The sequence below is a fragment of the Peromyscus eremicus genome, chromosome 1, assembly GCF_949786415.1.
Source record: "Peromyscus eremicus chromosome 1, PerEre_H2_v1, whole genome shotgun sequence".
Taxonomy (NCBI): Eukaryota; Metazoa; Chordata; class Mammalia; order Rodentia; family Cricetidae; genus Peromyscus; species Peromyscus eremicus.
In genome coordinates this window covers 67,506,981-67,526,248 of record NC_081416.1, presented here as the reverse complement: position 1 = coordinate 67,526,248, position 19,268 = coordinate 67,506,981, and the positions used below count along the sequence as shown (strand labels likewise).

The 19,268-nt window shown below is 47.5% G+C and overlaps 1 protein-coding gene across 1 annotated transcript in view; it reads left to right on the top strand.

The window, feature by feature from the left end:
• The window catches only part of Dock1 (dedicator of cytokinesis 1), a 514,332-nt gene that overhangs the window by 477,549 nt on the left and 17,515 nt on the right, over positions 1-19,268 (top strand). Inside the window, exons 43-47 of the mRNA XM_059265078.1 lie at positions 1,529-1,613; positions 5,260-5,346; positions 7,078-7,254; positions 8,112-8,195; positions 13,199-13,336. Coding sequence (XP_059121061.1) covers positions 1,529-1,613; positions 5,260-5,346; positions 7,078-7,254; positions 8,112-8,195; positions 13,199-13,336 — 571 coding nt within the window. The remainder of the gene's footprint in view (positions 1-1,528; positions 1,614-5,259; positions 5,347-7,077; positions 7,255-8,111; positions 8,196-13,198; positions 13,337-19,268) is intronic.

Here is a 19,268-nt window from a genome sequence, read left to right as displayed (position 1 = left end):
TGAACACACAAGACAGCGTCATGCAGTGACATTTAAACCGCACTTAGCCCCATGGGGTGAGATCACACACCTGTGCTGAGCTGCACCTGACTGACTGGGGCGCAGCTCTGGAGAGTCAGCCTCTCTGTGGCTCTTTGATGTGGTGAGTTCTCCATTTGATCTCTGTCCTGGTGGGATCTGCAGCCTCTTGGATGCCTGCTCCTCCTCTGGTCTATTTGTTCGGCATCCTACCGCAGCTCCGTGGGCCCTTTAGCCTCCCATCACTGTTGCCTTGGCGGTCATGGACACAAACCAGGGCCGCCTGTCTATACCAAGTGTGTTCACAGAAATGCAGCATTAGGCAATTAGAGAATTACGGAGCCTCTCAGATGGCACCATGTACATTCCTTCTTGGGGAAGATTAAATCACACACACACACACACACACACACTTCACAAGCACGAGCCTGCCCACCCCTTCCCTAAGGAAGACAGACAACAGGCTGTTTATGGCCCTGCACACCACTCTGGACATCTGCTAAATCTCTATCTCAAAAGGCTGAATGTAGCTGGAGAATTTCTCTCCAGCTCCCGCCACCAAGTCCCGCCAGTCCCAGAGCCCACTTATAAAATAAACACACGAACTCTTATATTATTTAAACTGCTTGGCCATTAGCTCAGGCCTGTCACTGTCTAGCTCTTACTCTTATATTTAGCCCATTTCTATTAATCTTTACTTTGCCACATGGCTCATGGCTTACTGGTACCTTACATCTTCCTTCTCCTGGCGGCGGCTCCAGGCACTCTCTCTCTTCCCTTCCTGTTCCCTCAATTCTCTTCTCTGTTAGTCCCGCCTATACTTCCTGTCTGGCTATTGGCCAATCAGAGTTTATTTACATATAGCGATATCCACAGCAGCTGAAACTAGAGTGCATGATACCGTTCTTTTTAAAAGATAATATATTGTCAATTTATCTAAAGTTAACTGTTAAATTATTCAGCTAGCTGGGGCAGAGGCAGGTGGATCTCTGTGAGTTCAAGTAGCAAAGTACAGGCCAACCCGGGCTATATAATGAAACTCTGTCTCAAAATAAATATATATATATATATATATATATATATATATATATATATATATATATATATACACACACACACACACACACACACATCACTAAAATGTGAACACACCTATTGAATCCATGGACCCTTTTTCTCTCCTTCACATCACCTTCCCAAGCCTTTGCCAGGTCTACCTGCATGCATCTCTTACTCAGCATCTCTTCTCCCCTGGACACTGGCAGAGACCCTTGTCAATCTCTCTGCTGCTGCCATCTCTCTTCAGGGACCCGCTGGCAAATGAGCCAAGGCTGTGGCTTTAGATCAAGGTTGGGGATACTTCCTGAGATGTAGTACTGTGTTCTGAAGCCAACCACCCCACCTGAGATGTAGTACTGTGTTCTGAAGCCAACCACCCCACCCCCGCTAAGTCTAAAAGCCATTCAGCTGCTTTCAGGTTAAAAGTCTAATGATTTTTCTCTCTCTACAGTTTTTATAGGGTGAATGAGGTCCAGCGATTTGAATATTCTCGACCCATCCGGAAAGGGGAGAAGAACCCAGACAATGAATTTGCGGTAATTAAAAATCAACACCTACAACATTGTAACAAAACTCAAAAATCCTCACCTATCCTCCCAGCCACAGAAAGACCCGGAGAGCACATCCCCACAAGGCCATCACAGACAATGTTAAATGTCTCTGTACCTTATATGCAGACAGCCTAAGCATCACACTCCAGATTGAGTAAAGCTAGTAGCATTTCATACAGCTTATTAGAGAGATCGCTGAGACACCTAATAATGGACCAATGGCATTAAGGGCACTGAGTATTCCTTTCCAGTGAGTCTCAGTGCTCAGAACTGCAGAGGCTTATTTGGCCTTGGGTGACAATGGCAGTCAGGTAAGGTTGGCACCAGGCTCCCTGGAGCTTATCCCACTGCAGCGGGGTTCCCACTGACATTCTGGAGCGGGTGATCCTCTGTGGGGCCATGCCATCCATCTCTAACCTGAACACAGTATCATCTCCCTGGTCATGACAACCAGTCAGGGCTCTAGACCCTGCCAGATATTTCTTCCTTTTTGTAGACATCACATTGACCCTGGAAATAGTAGCACACATCCATATAGTCTTTTAGAAATTTTACATGTAGGGCTGGGAGACGGCTCAGTCAGTAATGTGCTTGTCATTACAAACATGAGGCCCTGAATTCCATCCCCCAAATCCATGTCAAAAAGGCTAGGTGTAGTGATGCATACTTGTAACCCCAGCATCGAGGTGACAGGGTAAGGTACACTGCAGCTCACTGGCCAGCTACTCTAACTTACTAGGCAAGTCCCCGGGTCTCAATAAGAGACCCTATGTCACAAAACAAGGTGACCAGTTCCAGAGGAACCCAGCCAAGGTTGACCTCTGCTCGCTACCTATACACACACATACACACACACACACACACACACATACATACACACACACACACACACACACACACACACACACACACACACACACACTCACATTCAAAGAAACTGTACAAGTGAATCTATTTAATGAACCCATATCAAAAGGCATCAGACAAGCCTTTCTTATTGGAACTCCTCCCTGCAGAATCCCTCTTCAGACTTTTAGTGCAAAGAGACCTGAGCCCCTCAGTGACAGCAAGGACCAACTCTGCTAAAATAGCTTCCTTTTGTAGTCTAGAGGCCTTTGGGACACAGGAGGCCAAAGGTGACTATCACCTACACCTAACCTGAAGCCGACTTTGGAGCCCTCTGTCTGGGCTGCCTTGGGCAGGAGGACTTTCACCCTCCCTCTACAGGAACCCTTGCTGCAAAACCTGAGTTTCCTTCCCAGCTCCCAGGAGTCACCTTAGTGATGTCCCCTCTGGCCCCCATGCCAATGTCTTTGTGTGTTGACAGGAACTTGGAGTGAGGTGACTCCTTGTTTCAAGGTGAAGGTTGGTTTCCTTGGCCAGTGCTAACATACCAACCCTTTAGTGGCTGGTCCTTGCAGTATGACTAGGGTCAGAGCCTAGGCACAGACAACCCGGACATCCATGCTAACAATGAATTAACAGCTTCTTGAGTATTTCTTTCACGACCACAAACCATGCTGTTCTTCCTGCAGTGTCTGGGACCCAGGGATTTAGTGACTTTTCCCCACCCCTCCCTCCCCCATCTTGCAGTATGTATATTCTCACACTGTAAGGAACAGACACATGGAGGCCAAGCAAATTGCTGAAGAGTGCTCAGCGAGCTGGCAGCAGAGCTAAGAATAACCGAGACACCTGACATTTTGAGCTGTGCTAAGCCTCAGAGCTTGTGCTGCTTCTAGATGGCCCCAAAATCCCCCGATGGCCCCATTTGGGTCCTCACACATAGATGAAGCATTAAGAAGCCCTGGATTTAGCCCTTCACAGCCTGACAAAGGTTCAGGCTTCCAGAAAAGAGCAGAATGATTTGCAGCAGTGAGAAGCCTGATCCTGGCCTCTTCCACAGGCTTCTAACTCCAAGGACAAATGCTACGAAAATGGCCCTATGAGGCCAAGAGCTATGCTCAGCATCTCTAAGCCTGACAGAGGGTGAAACTTCAGGAGTAAGGGCCATTGAGGAGGAGCCAGCCAAGATAGGGGGCCTGAGTTAAGAACTGACCACAAAGCCCAAGATAAGCCCAGGGTATTCACAAGGGTATTGACATGAAGGGGAAAGTGGACAGGCTCTGAAAGTCTACCCTTTCTCTGGCAAGTCCTCAAGGACACAGGCAGAAGAACCTGTGGCCCTGAAGCTCCTGCAGTCTCATTGCTTTCCTCTAGAATCTCAGAAGAGAGGTTCCAAAGGCCAGGCCAGCTTTCTGTAATTGTCACCCCATGACTTGTTAGTCCTGAGAAGGTGGCTGTATGGTGGCTTATAGTTTGTCCCTCTGCTAGAGCTATAGACCAACCATTAAGGAGGCATAGAATTAGCCTCATTGGTTTGAAAATATTTCTTGCAATGTGTGAGATGCCACTTTGTAAAGAATACATGTTGGAAAAGACTTCTATTTAAAATATACCAAGGGTAGAGGCTGTATCTTGGATGATAGAATGCTTACCTAGAATACACAAAGACCTAGGTCTGATCCTCAGCATTGCATAAACTGAGTGGGTATTGTAGTGCACACCTGTAATCCCAGCACTAAGGATCAGAAGTTCAAGTTTATCCTCAACTACCTAACAAGTTTGGGCCAGCAAGGGATACATGAGATCCTGTCTCAAAAGATGAAACAAAATGTGCATGTGAAAAGCCATAACAGTAGAAGAGAAGTCTTGAACAAAGGATGCCATAGTGTGTCGATCCTCAACAGTACTTTGTAGTACATGTCTCCCTTCTATTTCCACACTATGTTTCCATAGAATATAAACATAATAATTATGTTGTTTAATGATTTTATTAAAACACAAGAGTGTAGGCAGAAGTTATGTCCCACAAGCCACTCTCAAATAACCATTCAGAGGTTTAATGTTAATTTTAAATGCTTAGTTGATAGCTCAGGCTTGTTACTAGCTAAATTTTACATTTTCAATTAACCCATATTTCTTATCCACCCTCTGCCACATGGCTCATGGCTTGTTGCCTCATTTTCAGCATGTCCTGCTTCCTCTGCATCTTATGGCGTCTCCTCTGACTCCACCCTTCTTCCCAGCATCCTTAGTTTGGTTTTCCCACCTATACTTCCTGCCTGGCTACCAAAGAGTCAGCTTTTTATTAATCCAATTCAAGTGACAAACCTTTACAGTGTACAAAAGGATGATTCCACAGCATTTAAAAAGTCAGTTTTAGGAAGCTTTGTTTTTGATGCATTTGTGCCTTTGAGTGCCTCTTAAATCCTAGGTAAGGCTAACACAAAACTCAATTGGATGATTCCCCCAAACACACTAATTTAAGAGGGAACACCCATCATTCTGAGGTATTTACATCACCCCTGCTAACCCACTACAATTCCATGCTGAACAGCAGAGAGACATGTTTAATAGGCAGGAAATACGGTGCTTTGATGAGTTAGGGCTGTCAAGTGGAACACAGCTCCTGGGGTTCCCTCAGCACACACCTGTCCCTTGTGAACACAGGCAGACCTTGTCCTGCTAGAAGACCCACATGCTGGGGTCACATAGATACCCAAGGGAACAGAGCCCCCTCCTGCTGGCACCCCCCTCCTGACGTTTATTGTGTGGGCTCTTCTTACAGAATATGTGGATCGAGAGAACCATCTACACTACGGCCTACAAGCTGCCAGGAATTTTAAGGTGGTTTGAAGTCAAATCTGTCTTCATGGTAAGGAGACACCCCGGAAGAGAGTACCTGCCTTTCTCTCCCATTGTGTTTGGCAATGCCCTCCTTGTCCTCAAGAGCCTTGTGATCACTGTGGCCTGTTACATGCTCCAGACCCTTCAGTGCCTGTCACCACCTTGTATGTACCTCAGAGCATCAATATCTCCCCGTCGCCTCCTGCATATTCTTCCTAAAGCTGTGTGGCCACCCCAGGGCTAGGTGACAAGAAATTCATTCCTTCTCACACATTAGTAATGTCAGCCGTAGCTGCGATGCTTTGATAGTTCTTTCTCTTCACTAAATGGAAGAGACCATAAAGTACGTTCTCACTGACGTAAACATCTGACAAAACCTCTTTCTGGTAGTTTTGTTACCATTTGCATGACAAATAAATGAGTAGAATTTACTCATTTCATGTGAGACTATATTCCTCCTTGGACATATTTTTTACAGACATGATGATTCCCGTTTTATATAAGCCACACTTTACCTTGCTATGGGACAGGGTTATTTTTGTTGTTTGGTTTTATTTATGAATAGGTATTTTATCTGTATATATGTCCTGTGTACGCTGTGTGTGTATAATGCCTGCTGAAGCCAAAGGAGAGGGTGTTGAATCCCTTGGGATTGGAGTTGCAGGTAGTTGTGAGCCACCATGTGGATGCTCAGAATCAAACTCAGGTCCTCTGGAAGAGCAGCTAGCTCTCTTAACCACTGAGCCATCTCTAGCACTATGGGACAATTTTATTTACATGAAACTCACATTTATGGGGAGCTGCAGGATGGCTTCACTAACAGAGCTGTGCCATAGGTTTATTGCCAAGACCGAAATATATCAGGCCTATGACAATTGCCCATATAAAATAATCCAATAAGGATGCAGTAGCCCACATGGTAGAATGCATCCTCTGTATGCACAAAGTCTTGGCTTCTATCCCCTGCACCACATACAACAGGTGTGGCAGTGCACACCTGTAATCCTAGCACACAGGAGGATCAGAAGTTCCAACGTTATTTTCAGCTCTACGCTGAATGTGAAGCCAGCCTTGGCCACATGATATTCTGTCTCACAAAAACAAAAACAAAAACAAACAAAAAACTAATTACAATATGCTTTTGTTCATGTATCTTCACTGGGCTGGATCCCACCTCAGGAGATGGCTCCTGCCATTCAATTAACAGTGAGTCCCTAAAACACCTGGTGACTTGGCTGAAGGACTTGACTAATGCTTGCCAATTTGGCTCTTCCCTTCTGTGTGCCCACCCCTCTCTTTGGCTCATGCCAATGAGAGCTCTGGGCCCTTGCGTGAACATGTATGTCCCTGCTCCATCAGACCTCTCCACCCCACAACAGCCAAGATGGAGACCCCCCACCCCTACTCAGAGCCCTCAGGACCCTTTGCCTGCCCCTTCTGGGGACATGAGCACTTCCCACCCTGAAACCTTCAGTCTCTATCCCAAGGCCACCCACATGGACAGAAGGCAGTCAGGACATTAGCCAACGAGACCATGTAGGGTGGCCAGGCTGAGATCTGGTGGGAAGCCAAGTTAAAAGTCCTCCAGATAGATCTGCATTAACATGCACAAGACAACTGGATTTTCCTAAGTCCAAATGCCTGTATTTGCATAGAAACCAGGCGTTAGAAGGAAAATGTGCAGGAGGCCAGGGAGGCCGCCTCACTTGGGCACACTGCAATAGCTCGAGTGATGCCCACCATGCTCTCTTCCCTGCAGGTAGAGATCAGCCCGCTGGAGAATGCCATTGAGACGATGCAGCTGACCAATGACAAGATCAGCAGTATGGTCCAGCAGCACCTGGATGACCCAGGCCTTCCCATCAACCCCCTGTCCATGCTCCTGAATGGCATTGTGGATCCCGCCGTCATGGGTGGCTTTGCCAATTATGAGAAGGCATGTGACATACCTGGGATGGGGACCCAGAAACTATCCTGGAGAGTCATCTTCACTTTCCAGAACTCTTGGGGTCATTAAGGACCTAAAGATTTCCTTCTGGAGATAAACAAGAGTCCAGATATTTACCCTAGACAGATGGCATGGGTACAGCGGAGGGGCCTCTGAGTTCTCTCCATCGTAGCTCAGTGGGAATGGGCAGAAATCGAAGATCATGGGGTATGGGCTAAATCAGGTCTGCCCACCATAGCCCTGCCCATTTTTGCAAATGCTGGGGCTGCATGAATTTATTTACTCCGTGCCTGTGACAGTTTCCCTGATACAGCAATGACATATTTGAGCCACTAAACAGAGGCCTGTGTGGTCCACGAGACTAAAATCATTTGTCTGCTGGCCCTACACAAAAGAAACTTGATGACACAGACAGTGAAACCTGAGATCAAAAGGGTCTCCTAGTGAGCTGACAATGGTCATGGAACAAAAGTTAGTACCCCCTCCCCCTATGTCTGTGTCTTCCAGACAAATATTTGTCTGGCTGGAATCAATAGAGAAGAATAGCAGCTATCAGGGTCAACTTCCAGGCATTGGTACAGCTGAGAGAGCCATAGCCACTGCTACTCAATAGGACCAAGCAGTCCAGATCAGCTGTGGCCTTTCTGGACTCCTGATGCCTATGTGCTCTATGTACTATGTTTGACCTTGGGTCCTGGGAAGAGTCCAACCCTGGGTCTACAGGGAGTGCCATATGAGGTCTGTGGGACTAGGTTGTACGTGGATCTCTTCACAAGACTCCTGTGCGCAGTTGCGCAGTGGTGTGCTAGGCAATCACATGTGAACAGCTTTCCCTATCTCCACAGGCTTTCTTCACAGACCGATACCTGCAGGAGCATCCTGAGGCCCATGGGCAGATCGAGAGGCTCAAGGACCTGATAGCCTGGCAGGTTTGTATGGCTAGAAAAGGAAGATGGGTGACCTGGGCCCCTTCACACACATTCCTACCAGCATGGTGGCCTCTGGGTTAACACATTGGCAATGAGAAAGTCACTTAAACACCCAAAAAGTTCTGTTACTAATGAACAAGATCTGCTAGGAAACCTATGTGTGACTGCAATTAATAGAAGACTATCAGATATCAAGGTGGACTCAGCGGCAGAAGCTCATGCCTCAGCCACTGTGGTCCTTGAGAGAGAGAGATGGTAGGGTGGCTGCAGCCTGCCCACTCCTTCCGCTGTGAGGAGGCAGTTCTGAAGGATGAGTATCTTTGTTTGTGTCTGCCCAGATGTGGTTCTGCTACTTCTATTCTTGCTTCTAGGCTGAGCCCTTCTAGGCTGTCTACTTCAAGAGTAAGGAGCTCCAGAGGGCCCTTTGTATTTCTCTGTGTCTGCTTCCTGGAACTCCTAGGCTGGGTGTTCTACACTTACTCCATCTACATTTGCTCTGCCATTGGAGCAACTTGCTCCAGATCCCACACAGTCAGGAAAGACATGCCTACCCCATGATCTTCATCACACGTAACCCCACTAGCCAGACTGCAGAAGGTAGAGAGTGGGCCAGCCTGTGCTGGAGTTAGGAATGTGCACAAGCTGTAGGAGGTGGAGAGCTAGCCAACTTGTGCTAGAATTGGACAGGTGCCCAGGCTGCATACATGGCTAAGTCTGGCCCTCGTCTCTTGAGTGGGCCTAGGAACACCCAGGCTCAGCACAGAGCTGCCCCTCCTAGGAGACCTTTCTGGCATTCTATAGTGACTCCGAAAAGAGTCTCATCCTTGTGACATCTCTGTCACCAGCACATTGGTCAGTGAGATGTCTTAGGGTATGGGGCTGGGTTATGGTTTACAGCCAAGGTGGAAGTCTTCAAACTTGGCATCTAGATATATAAGATGACTGGATTTTCACAGCTTCCAGTGAAACACACACACACACACACACACACACACACACACACGCACGCACGCACGCACGCACGTGCGTGCACACACACACACACACACACACACACACAGCAGGTTTAATTGTGTTCCCTGGTCCCTTCTTCCCTCCGCTTCTGGCATCTGTCCTTCTGCTTTCAGTCTGTGTGATCGATCATGCTGTCTCTAAGACACTCTCATGAGTAGAATTGTATGCAGTTGGTTCTTTGGTATGTTTTATTTTACTCCACATAATGACTTCAAGGTTCATCTATGCTGTCACTTACATTAGAATATGTTTTTTGGGGGGCTCAGTAATATTCCTCAGTGTGGATACACCACCACTTAGCCATTTATCTGTTGGTGAGCATTTGGGTTGTGTCCACCTTGCGGCTGGTGTGACTAATGCCGTGAACAGGAGTGCACACACGCCCGGCATCTCCCTGCGTTCTGTACTCTGCATATACTGGAGGCTAGATTTTCTATATAAAATTCAAGGACTGAGGTTTCCGGCCATTACCAAACTTATCCACAGTGGCTGAGTCATCCTATACACCAAAAAACTAGAGTATAAGGCTCCAGTTTCTGCATCTTCACCAAGACTTGTTATTATTTGGGTTTTCTTCTTTCATATCATGGCTATTTTTTGTGCATGTGCAGCTTTATATATTTTTAAGAGAATTATGTGAAAAGGAGATATTTTGAGTTTTTTCATAAACCTCTTGAAGTCTGGTTGCCCTGGAATTGTTTTGTGACATGCTAAGATCCCTCTGAACACCAAGGGAGGGACACTATTGTTCAATAGTGGTTCCTTTGCACAGAATGTAAGTCGTGACCATAGTCTCCCTGTGGATTTTGTTTTATAAAGAAAAAGTGGGAAAGAGTTTAAATTTTGGATGATTCCATTTGAGGCCCTAGAAACCAAGGGGGCACAGAACTCAAAATACCCCCAGAATGCTATAACACAAAAACTAGTTTGGTCTGTAGAAGTTCTATTGATTTTTTTCCCCCTGTAAGCTTTTACAGCAAATTGGATTTTACGAGTCTCAAGTCATACAGAGGAAAATAATTTGTTCCCCAGAGAGAGACTTTATGCCCACACCATGTCATCGCCCCTAATAACTATATTAAGAGATGAATTTTAAAGCAGCTCATGGTAAAGTTGAAAGAGTGTTTTCTAGCAACTTCATTAAATCAAAGAGCAAAGGGAAAGATACATATTCAGAACATTACCTGTGATTTTCTCTCATTTGCAAGTGTTTTGATATCTTCGTATCAGTAATTGAGTTGTATGTTCATTAAAAAATGAGAGCTTTACAGTTACCCTTGTTCTCGTGTTGCTCATTAGTTTATTCAGTTTGAGTTTTTCCAGAAATTCTATCCAGGCAGAGCTGGGTTTCTCCTGGGAGGAGTCCCAGGACTTGCTGGCTGAGTTATATCACAGGTGTACAGTCATAAACAAGCATGTCTCCAGTGCCTACAGTAACAGTAAGACTGGCTGGTCAACCCCAGCCTGCTCCTTAGCTCCACTTCACGATTCTGAAGATGAGGGCAGTGATGAGCTGGCCCTCACCAGCTGGAAGGCTGGGCATGATGCAGACTGCCTGGAGCCTGCAGACTTTGCGGTTGATACTCAGTCAGGGCCTACTTCCTCAAAGGCTCACCTCTGTCTTTCCTCAAACCCACCTGCAGAGTGTCCCAAGAGGAGCCCACACCTTCTCCTGTTAAGCTGCTATGCAGCATACTTATTTTCTTTGAAATGTACAAATAGGAGAGAGCAACCTCACTCATCATCCCCCTTTCTGCAGGGACTGGTGCCCTCAAGCGATAAACAAGCTGTCAGATGTCCCCTGCCGCTGGCAAGGCTTGAACCTGTACAGGGCACACATAACATGATGCTTGAGGAGAGCACTCAGGAGAAAGGGCTGAAGGTTGGCTTTGAACCAGGTGTGGCTGGGAAAGCCCTCTCTCTCTCTCTTCCAGAGTCTGGGTCTCTTTAGAAACAACAGATTCCAAAATGTACCCATGGTGACTCAAAAACTGTGGGGCACAGTTTCTGGGTCCTACGACAATTGTGACAATCCTGAATGGGGTTAGGAATCTGCCTGCCGGAGATATTTTGAACATATGGAACAAAAAAGCCTCCAAAGACCATTTCAGGCCCTAGGTCTATGGTTTCCCTCTGTATATTAAGCACCTCGTCTGTTGGACTGAGCTGCACAGAATAGCTTTTTATTTCCTTGCATTTAGGATCACAGCTGCAGCTCGGCTCCAAATAGACGTAGAAGCAGGGGCCAAATCCTATTCTATGAGAAGGCTTTATCTGCTCAGTGTCAGCGATGCCGGAGAGGGGTGTATTCTTTCACCTTGTTAGTCTCACCTGCCAGACCACAGGTTCCAGCCCTCCCAGTGCAAACAGGGGTCTCAACCCTCCCTGTCATCCATCAACGTAGCCTCTTGAATACAAAGACTATTTTTATCACTCCCAACCGTCACCACCACCACCGCAAAACCCAGAGTGATTAGATTGCATTTTGCATGTTTGAGACAGCCATTGGAAATCAGAAATGCTCCTAGCATCTACAGTGACTACGGTTTAACCTAGAGACTGCCTTCCCATATGAGCTCGCCTCCCCTCTTCCACAGACAACACATTTGCCGTGTCACCCAAAGATGTCCCAGAGTACTGTTGTCATCTCGCCCCAGGCAGAACTCAGGGAGCAGAAAAACTAGTAGTGACTATTTCTAAGGCTGGTCCTGGGTGCGTGGTGGCAAGCTCTTGGGAAGCTGCCATCTGCATGAGGAATTCATAGGGAATAGGAGAACACCCTTGTTCTGAAAGTTCGCCTGCACACGGGCCTGATAACTGGACAGAAATGGGTAACAACTGTCTCGTGCCTTGGGTTTAGGCTCAAATATCAGCAGAGCAAACTTTTCTGTCTGTGCCTCCTGAGCAGGCTGGGCGCTTTGAATATGGGGGTTACTTGTGTGCCCCTCCTTTCCTGGAGTACAAGAGAGGCAGCAGCTGTGTGCTATAAATGGAAGCAGACACAGCTCATGGGTTGATTCATCTTCCTAAGGTTCCTAGAGTTTGTTCACATGAAATTCAATTGTGTACTTATTATCCCTCTTACTAATAAATATGCTGGTTTGGACTGGTATTCTATCTTATTAGGAAAATCTGTTTTTAATCAGTATTTTTATTTAATTATAAATTATTAAGAAGAAGCCTCTTAGCTTGATTGCATTGAAGACTGACTAACTTCCAGTCTGGGGACCAGGGGAGAAACAGAGTCCAGGGACAGAATGGAGCCTGCTCCCACGCCCCACCCACTAGCCACAACCGCTCCAGGGGTCTCTGCCACTGAGAGAATGAAAATGTCTCCTGTGACGATTTTAAAGGTCAGCATCATTTCTACAGAAGTGAAGTGTTGGCACGGATGTCTTGTGACAGTAGTGTCGGCAGAGAAGTGATTATTTTTGGTTTTAAGGGAGAATAAATTTAGTTTTCCTTTCTAAGTAAGAATATCCGTCAGGACTATAGATCACCCATAATTGGATTGTTATGTTTGGGGTAAGGCTTCTCAATTGCCTATAAATACAATCTTCTCAGCTGATAAATGGGCTCTGGCACGACCTTTGAAATGTGAACACGTTCAAAGCACATCTGTCCCCCCAACTCCAGTGAGAAACACTAGTGTTAAGTCTGTTCTGAGATAGATTGGGTGACAAGACTCCTCCCACCCCCAAAAAGTTACAGAGTGCCTGTCGTGTGGGGAGCTCCACCCTGGATATGATCCCCTCAAGACCCAAACAATTCTTACTTACATCTCTATCTCTGGGGGGTAACCTGCCTGCTGATGAGTTTAACCAGTCGCTCTGATTTGGGAACAAAAGCAGGTGCAAACAGCCTGCAGTCACTCCCTCCTCCTCCTCCTCCTCCTCCTCCTCCTCCTCCTCCTCCTCCTCCTCCTCCTCTGTATTGCTCTGTCTAGACTGTTTACTCCAAAATCAGGAATACCAACCTGTGTTTTTCAGATTCCGTTCTTGGCTGAAGGGATTAGGATTCACGGAGACAAAGTCACTGAGGCACTGAGGCCATTCCATGAGCGCATGGAAGCCTGCTTCAAGCAGCTGAAGGAAAAAGTAGAAAAGCAATACGGCGTCAGGACCATGGTAAGTGGGCAGGTCACAGAAGAGGAGTGTCCCATTGGAGCAGAGGGGCTGAGGCCTCAGTAATGCCTGCTAGGACATGGGGAGTTAGAGACCTCCACCTCCTTATCAGCCCATTTTAGGAGATTTGTCAGTCACCAGATACCTTGCTCATTTTCTCTGAGTAGTGTGCTGTTGAGGTTGATGTAGCCCGTGGGTCTTGATAGGGCCAGTTACAGAATTAACAGAATCTAGAGTATGATAGGTAGCAGAGGAGAAATCCTGAACACCACAAAGAGCAGCGGAAGAAAGGCATTTATCGGGTTGAGAAAACACACGCATGCAGCCAGCTCACAGAGAAAAAAAAAGACCCTCCACAAAGCAGGTGGGGAGTTAGGAAGCTGAAAAATCCAGGCTCATCTGCTCCAGAGCTGGAGTTGGTTTGTTTTGTTGTCTGTTTGTTTGTTTGTTTTTCTTTCATTCTTTTTTTTTTTTTTTCTTTTTGGTCTCTGAAGAGTCTTCCTCCCCGAATTTAGGGTGGGTCAGTTTGAGGAAAAACAGGATGGCTGCTTGGCCCACAACTGTTGTGTCCCCATCAGACCTTGAACTTGCAGAGTTAGTCCATCAGCAGAGGACCGGCTGGTGGGAGAGAAGGCTACAAGGTCTTTGTTTTAAACTGCCGGGCCTTCGTCTCAGGTCAAGTGAGTGAGGAAAAAGCCAGTCTTGGAAAGTTTGCCACCCTTATTACCTAGTCATGGCCCCTCTCCCTGTCTGTCTGCCTACCAGGGAGTCTGTCTAACTCCTAGTCCCTCAAAGCCATGGAGAAATTTCCCAGAGGTCTTTGGGACTCATTTGGGTTACAGAGCTCATGCCTCCAGACATGCCATACCTGGAGAGCTGTATAACCCTCAGGCAATAGCACTCATGATACCCCAAAGCAGAGATGGAGTGAGTCAATGCCTCGCTCGAGGTTGAAGTGTGGCACACAACTTTAATTTCAGCACTTGGGAGGCAGAAGCAGGCAGGTCTCTGTGAGTTCAAGGCCAGCCTGGTCTACAGAATGAGTTTCAGGACAGCCAGGGCTACACAGAGAAACCCTGTCTCGAAAACAAGAAACAAACAAACAAACAAAAAATCATGGCCAGTAGGCTACGGGAGATAGCTTATTAGTACCAAGCTTTCCTTGCAAGAATGAGGACCAAAGCTCAATCCCCCAATTGTCATGTGAAATAAAATAAAACCAGGTATGATGGCACACACATGTAATCCCAATGCTTGGAAGGCAGATACATGCAGATCCCTAAAACTCACTAGCCAACCAGCCTTGCCTACTTGTAGAGCTCCAGACAAAGTGAGAGATACTGTCTCAAAATACACGGTGGACAGAGCCCTAGAAATTTACCTGAGGTTGTCTTTTAACCTCCACATGCATATTCAAACATCAGCGCGCACACACACATACACACACCATGGCCAGGAAGGGAGAAGAGATGAGTTACTGGTGTTCTAAATTGTTGCTAAAGACTTAGCTGTTGGAGGAGGTAGAAATGGCACAAATGATCCAGGCTGGGAGGCAGGCGGGGATTTGAGTGAGAGGCTGGAGCTAGTGCAGACAAAGTTTGACAGAAGAGCACAAAAGGCTGCTGATGGAAAGCAAGCAGCCTCCAAGAGCCAGAAGCACCACTCAGGGGCAGCAGGCTGTGCCCAGGACATGGAGCGGGATGGCCCTGGTGATGAGTTCTTGAAAAATTCCTGGACTGGGGCTGGGGTCAGAGGCATGACAGATGGACAGCTTTGATTTCCAGCAATGCAAAGAGCCCTGCAGATGTGCTCTTATAGACAAGCTCCCACTGAGCAAAGCTCATGGTGGAGCCTGCATCTCCAAACCCAAGGCCAGTGCTTTGTCATGGACGCAGCAGGATGTAAGCCTGACTGAAGAAAATCATCCTGGGCTCTGGTCTGCAAAGTAGCCTAGGAGAGGCTGAGCCTGACAGCCCAGGGAGTGCCACTGCAGGAGAACAGCCCAGGGTACAGGGTGCCTCGCCCTGCTGCACTGGAGGACCCATCTGCAAGTCAGAAACTTGAGCAGTGCTTGATAGCTCGGAGCCCCCCAGCTTGTCACAATCAGGGTGGAGTGGCAAAAAGTTTGTGGGTGTGTCAGAAGGCAGCTCTTCCAAAGTTTCATGCTGCTTTGACGTTTTCTAAGAATTAAACAGTTGTTCAGGCTCCGAGTTTTTTAACTACGTACAAAGCTTCCTGTTTTATCAGGAATCTAGTGCATCTTCCACAATTAAAGAGACCTGCCAATCTTGCCTACCACTCTTTACATCCCTCCTCTGCTATGAAATATCATTGAGAACGCTTGCTGTTGGGTACAGGTCAAAATAGAAAGCTAGGGCAGGAAGGCGGCAGTCATGTGGGGGGGAGGGGGCATTTATAAAGGTTATGGGTGGCTTTTCAGGCAGGTCTCCCAGGTACCTTTGTAGCAGGATTCTTAAAAATTTCTTATTAATAAGATCAAACCCGAGGCCAGTTATTGGGGTAAATGCTGGAAGGTCAGAGTACCAGAACAAGCCACAGCTATCTCACCTTGCCAATTCCTCAGCTGGTCCTGTTTCCTCAGACTGGAAGCTTCTGTGTCCTCATCCCAATGGCTCTCAGCTAAACTGCTGCTAGAAGCCTGAGTGCTTAACCAGCCAAATGCTTAACCAGGCAAATTCTTAACCAGCCAAATGCTTCCAGTTTCTGGTCCTCACACCTTATAAACCTTTCTGCTTTCTACCACCACTCCCTGGGATTAAAGGCTGCTTTCTGGGATTAAAGGCGTGAGTCACCATGCCTGGCTGTTTCCAATGCGGCCTTGAACTCACAGAGATCCAGAGGTATTTCTGTCTCTGGAATGCTAGGATTAAAGGTGTGTGCTAACATTTTCTAGCCTAAGTATCTTGTGGCTTTTCTGTTCTCTGACCCCAGATAAGTTTATTAAGGCACACAATATTTTGGGGAACACAATACCACCACATACCTTGGCACCCATCCTTGGCTCAAGACAAGCAATTTCTGTATCACCTTCTCCAAATGTCGTGCTACTCTTGGTGAGGGCAGCCAGACATCCCAGCCAGTGGCAGTGAAGCTTTCAGAGTGCGATCTGGAGACAGAATTCAGGGAGCATTTGCACCCATGGTACTACTCTGATGCAGGAAGCAGCCTTTCTGCATCCTACTCCATCCTGGGCCTCAGCACGAGGCTCTGCAGCCAGTCTTTCTGGGTAGACAATGGCACAGGCTGCGGCTGGTCATTCTATGAGGAATGTGGTCGTAAAGGCGGTCTGGGAGGGAGGTGCCTGTCTTGTCTTACCTACTTTGGAAACCTACAAGCATCTCCGATTACTTTGAAAAGCAATATTATATCATCCTCTTTCCAAAAGGATGGGTTTTAAAGTAAAAAACCCACAGAAAGGACATAAGCCATTTTGTCAATGTTTTCTGAGCCAGCCTAAGCCCCAGAAAGGGACGCTCTAGACACTCTCTGACTGCATAATGCAAGGGCCTCTCCTGCTTGTCCCCTCTGCATCTATTCTGTCCATTCTGGAGATCCAAGGAGACTCTGCCTCCTGGATGAACAGAGAGCACATTCCCAGAGACTCACAGAGTGGAAAGAACAAGCGCTGGCCTCTCCCTTTCCTGCCCACAGCCCTCGACGGCTTCTGCTTTCACCTCCACACACATGAAAGCTTTTTCTTTGTACTGTCCCTCTTGTCCTCTTCCTAGAGTCTGGTGAGGGCCAGGACACCTCGCTGGGCTCTGCTCTCTTCCCTCCACCCATCTCCTCACTTGACACGAACCACCATTCAGACCAGCTGCTGGTTGGACTTCTGGACCTGTTGCCTCAGGTGGCCCTACACATTCCCTGTGAGGTGGCTTCCACCCCATAGCCCAGTACATCAACTCTACCTATCAGCTTCAGAGTCCAGTCATCTGTCTCTCATGTTAGCTCTGACGGCATCTCCAGGGCAGTGCTGGGCCACTTTACCTAGTGGGAGACTCAAACCAGCCTCTTCCTCCAGGACTGCTTCTCATGGTCCCAAACCTGGCTGCCTCCAGGAACAACATGATGCCCAAGTCTCCTGCCCACAGGTGCCATTTAAGTAGACCCAAATGCATCTGCTTCTCTTCCTTCGTGAAGTCCCCTTGTCTATGACTCAGTGGGCAGTCAACACTCAATAGTCATGGTTGGAAAGTTTACTTCAGCCAGGAGGCAAAGATGCAAAGTTCAGAGGTACAGGAACAGGGCCAGAGGGGCACTCTGGCTGGGAAGGCCAAATGAGTTTTCTGTCCGGATACCAAGGGCAACAGACCCAGCCTTGTGGCAAGCTTTATGACTCCCATAGGCATTCATCGTTAATCCTCACACTGGAGCCACAGTGGGGAGAGGGCTTTCTGCATGTCTTGAAAGAAGCTTGCAGTGGTTCTATGTTTTGCACACCATCACACAATTGTTGCTAAAGACAACCATCTAGCCTGATCTAGCATCCTAATCCTAAGCTGTTTGGCCCCATGGCTGGAACAGGCAGACAGCGAGGCCCTCCTGTTACGGTGACCATGAGCCTATCTCTTGGTCCTGAGTGAGATTCTAGTTGCTTCAGATGGAACAAATGAAAGTCCTCTTGGTTCTAGAATTCTGAGGCTCTACTCAGTGAAGAAGAAATGGTGAGACAAATGGTCCAGAAGAGCCCTCAGCTCCCCTCAGTGAGTGCTCTTTAAGTACAAGTCTCCAGCTAGGACTCCTGCCCATCCTTGGCCAGACCCTCCCCCTGACATCCTCCTCTTATGCATCCCAAGGCATGTGCACATCCAAACCAGGACATAAGGTCACCTTGCCAGCCATTGCTGGGCGACAAAAGGAGGCTTGAGCTGCTTCCCTGACCTTTGTACCTTCTGGCCCCCAGCGGTCTCCTTCTGTGGATCCGTTCGTGAGCACTCATGTCTTTAGGGAAAATGACAGGCATAGAGTAGCCTACATGCTGGATGCTCTCAAGAATGGGGCACACAGTGCCATGGCACTCCACCCCCACCCACATACCAAGCTGGTCAAGTTTCTTCCCAGCTGTTCACTTGGCATTGTCTCCCTAGCTGATCCTCCACCTGCCCAGGTGGTGGTGAAACCCAAGGCAACAGACCCCCAAGTTCCAGAAGTCAGCAGAGCCTGAAGTCTGCTTGTGTGCCTTTCTTCCTCAACCTATCCGCCAAATGGATAGTAATGGAGTCAAGCTTGAAACACTTTCATGGGAGTCAGGAAAGCAGTCCCTCTCCAGCTAGATAGATGTTCAGAGATATAATCACCTCCCCCAACTGGTCCTCTACCTCCAACCCTCCGAAGCTCATCTCCCATTGGCCCCAGAGATTCCAGAGAATAGATAGCTTCCTGGTAGGTAGGACAGGGTTTGGGTGGTGATGAGCAGGTCAGAATGGACTAGGTAGAACTCTACCCTGGAATCAATGCGAATAGCAAGGACAAACAGCTGCATCTCTGGGTCTAGACCAAGGCAGAGGGGAGAACCTATAGATCAAGGTCCCACTCTGCATACCAGCAAAAGTGCTTCAAAAAGGATTAGAAGAAGATGTGGTGTAGACTTCAAGTCTCCAGATATCATATAGGAAACATTTCCACATGTGGAGAGAATCTACATGTCACCCTAGCCCTTGCAGCTTCCTCCTGGTGGTGATTAAGCATAGTGGACATCCATGGAGATGCCCTCTGGCACCAACATTGGTGCTAAGTTCATGACTCTGCTGGCAAACCCAGATGCTGATTGCATTGAGCCAGTGGCCTTCACTAGACCAGGGCTCACCTCTTGTTTCATAAATAAAGTTTTATTAACAGACAGCCACATGCCCTTCTGCATCATCCATGGTCACCTTGGTGCCACCATAGCATAGCAGGATAAGTTCAACAG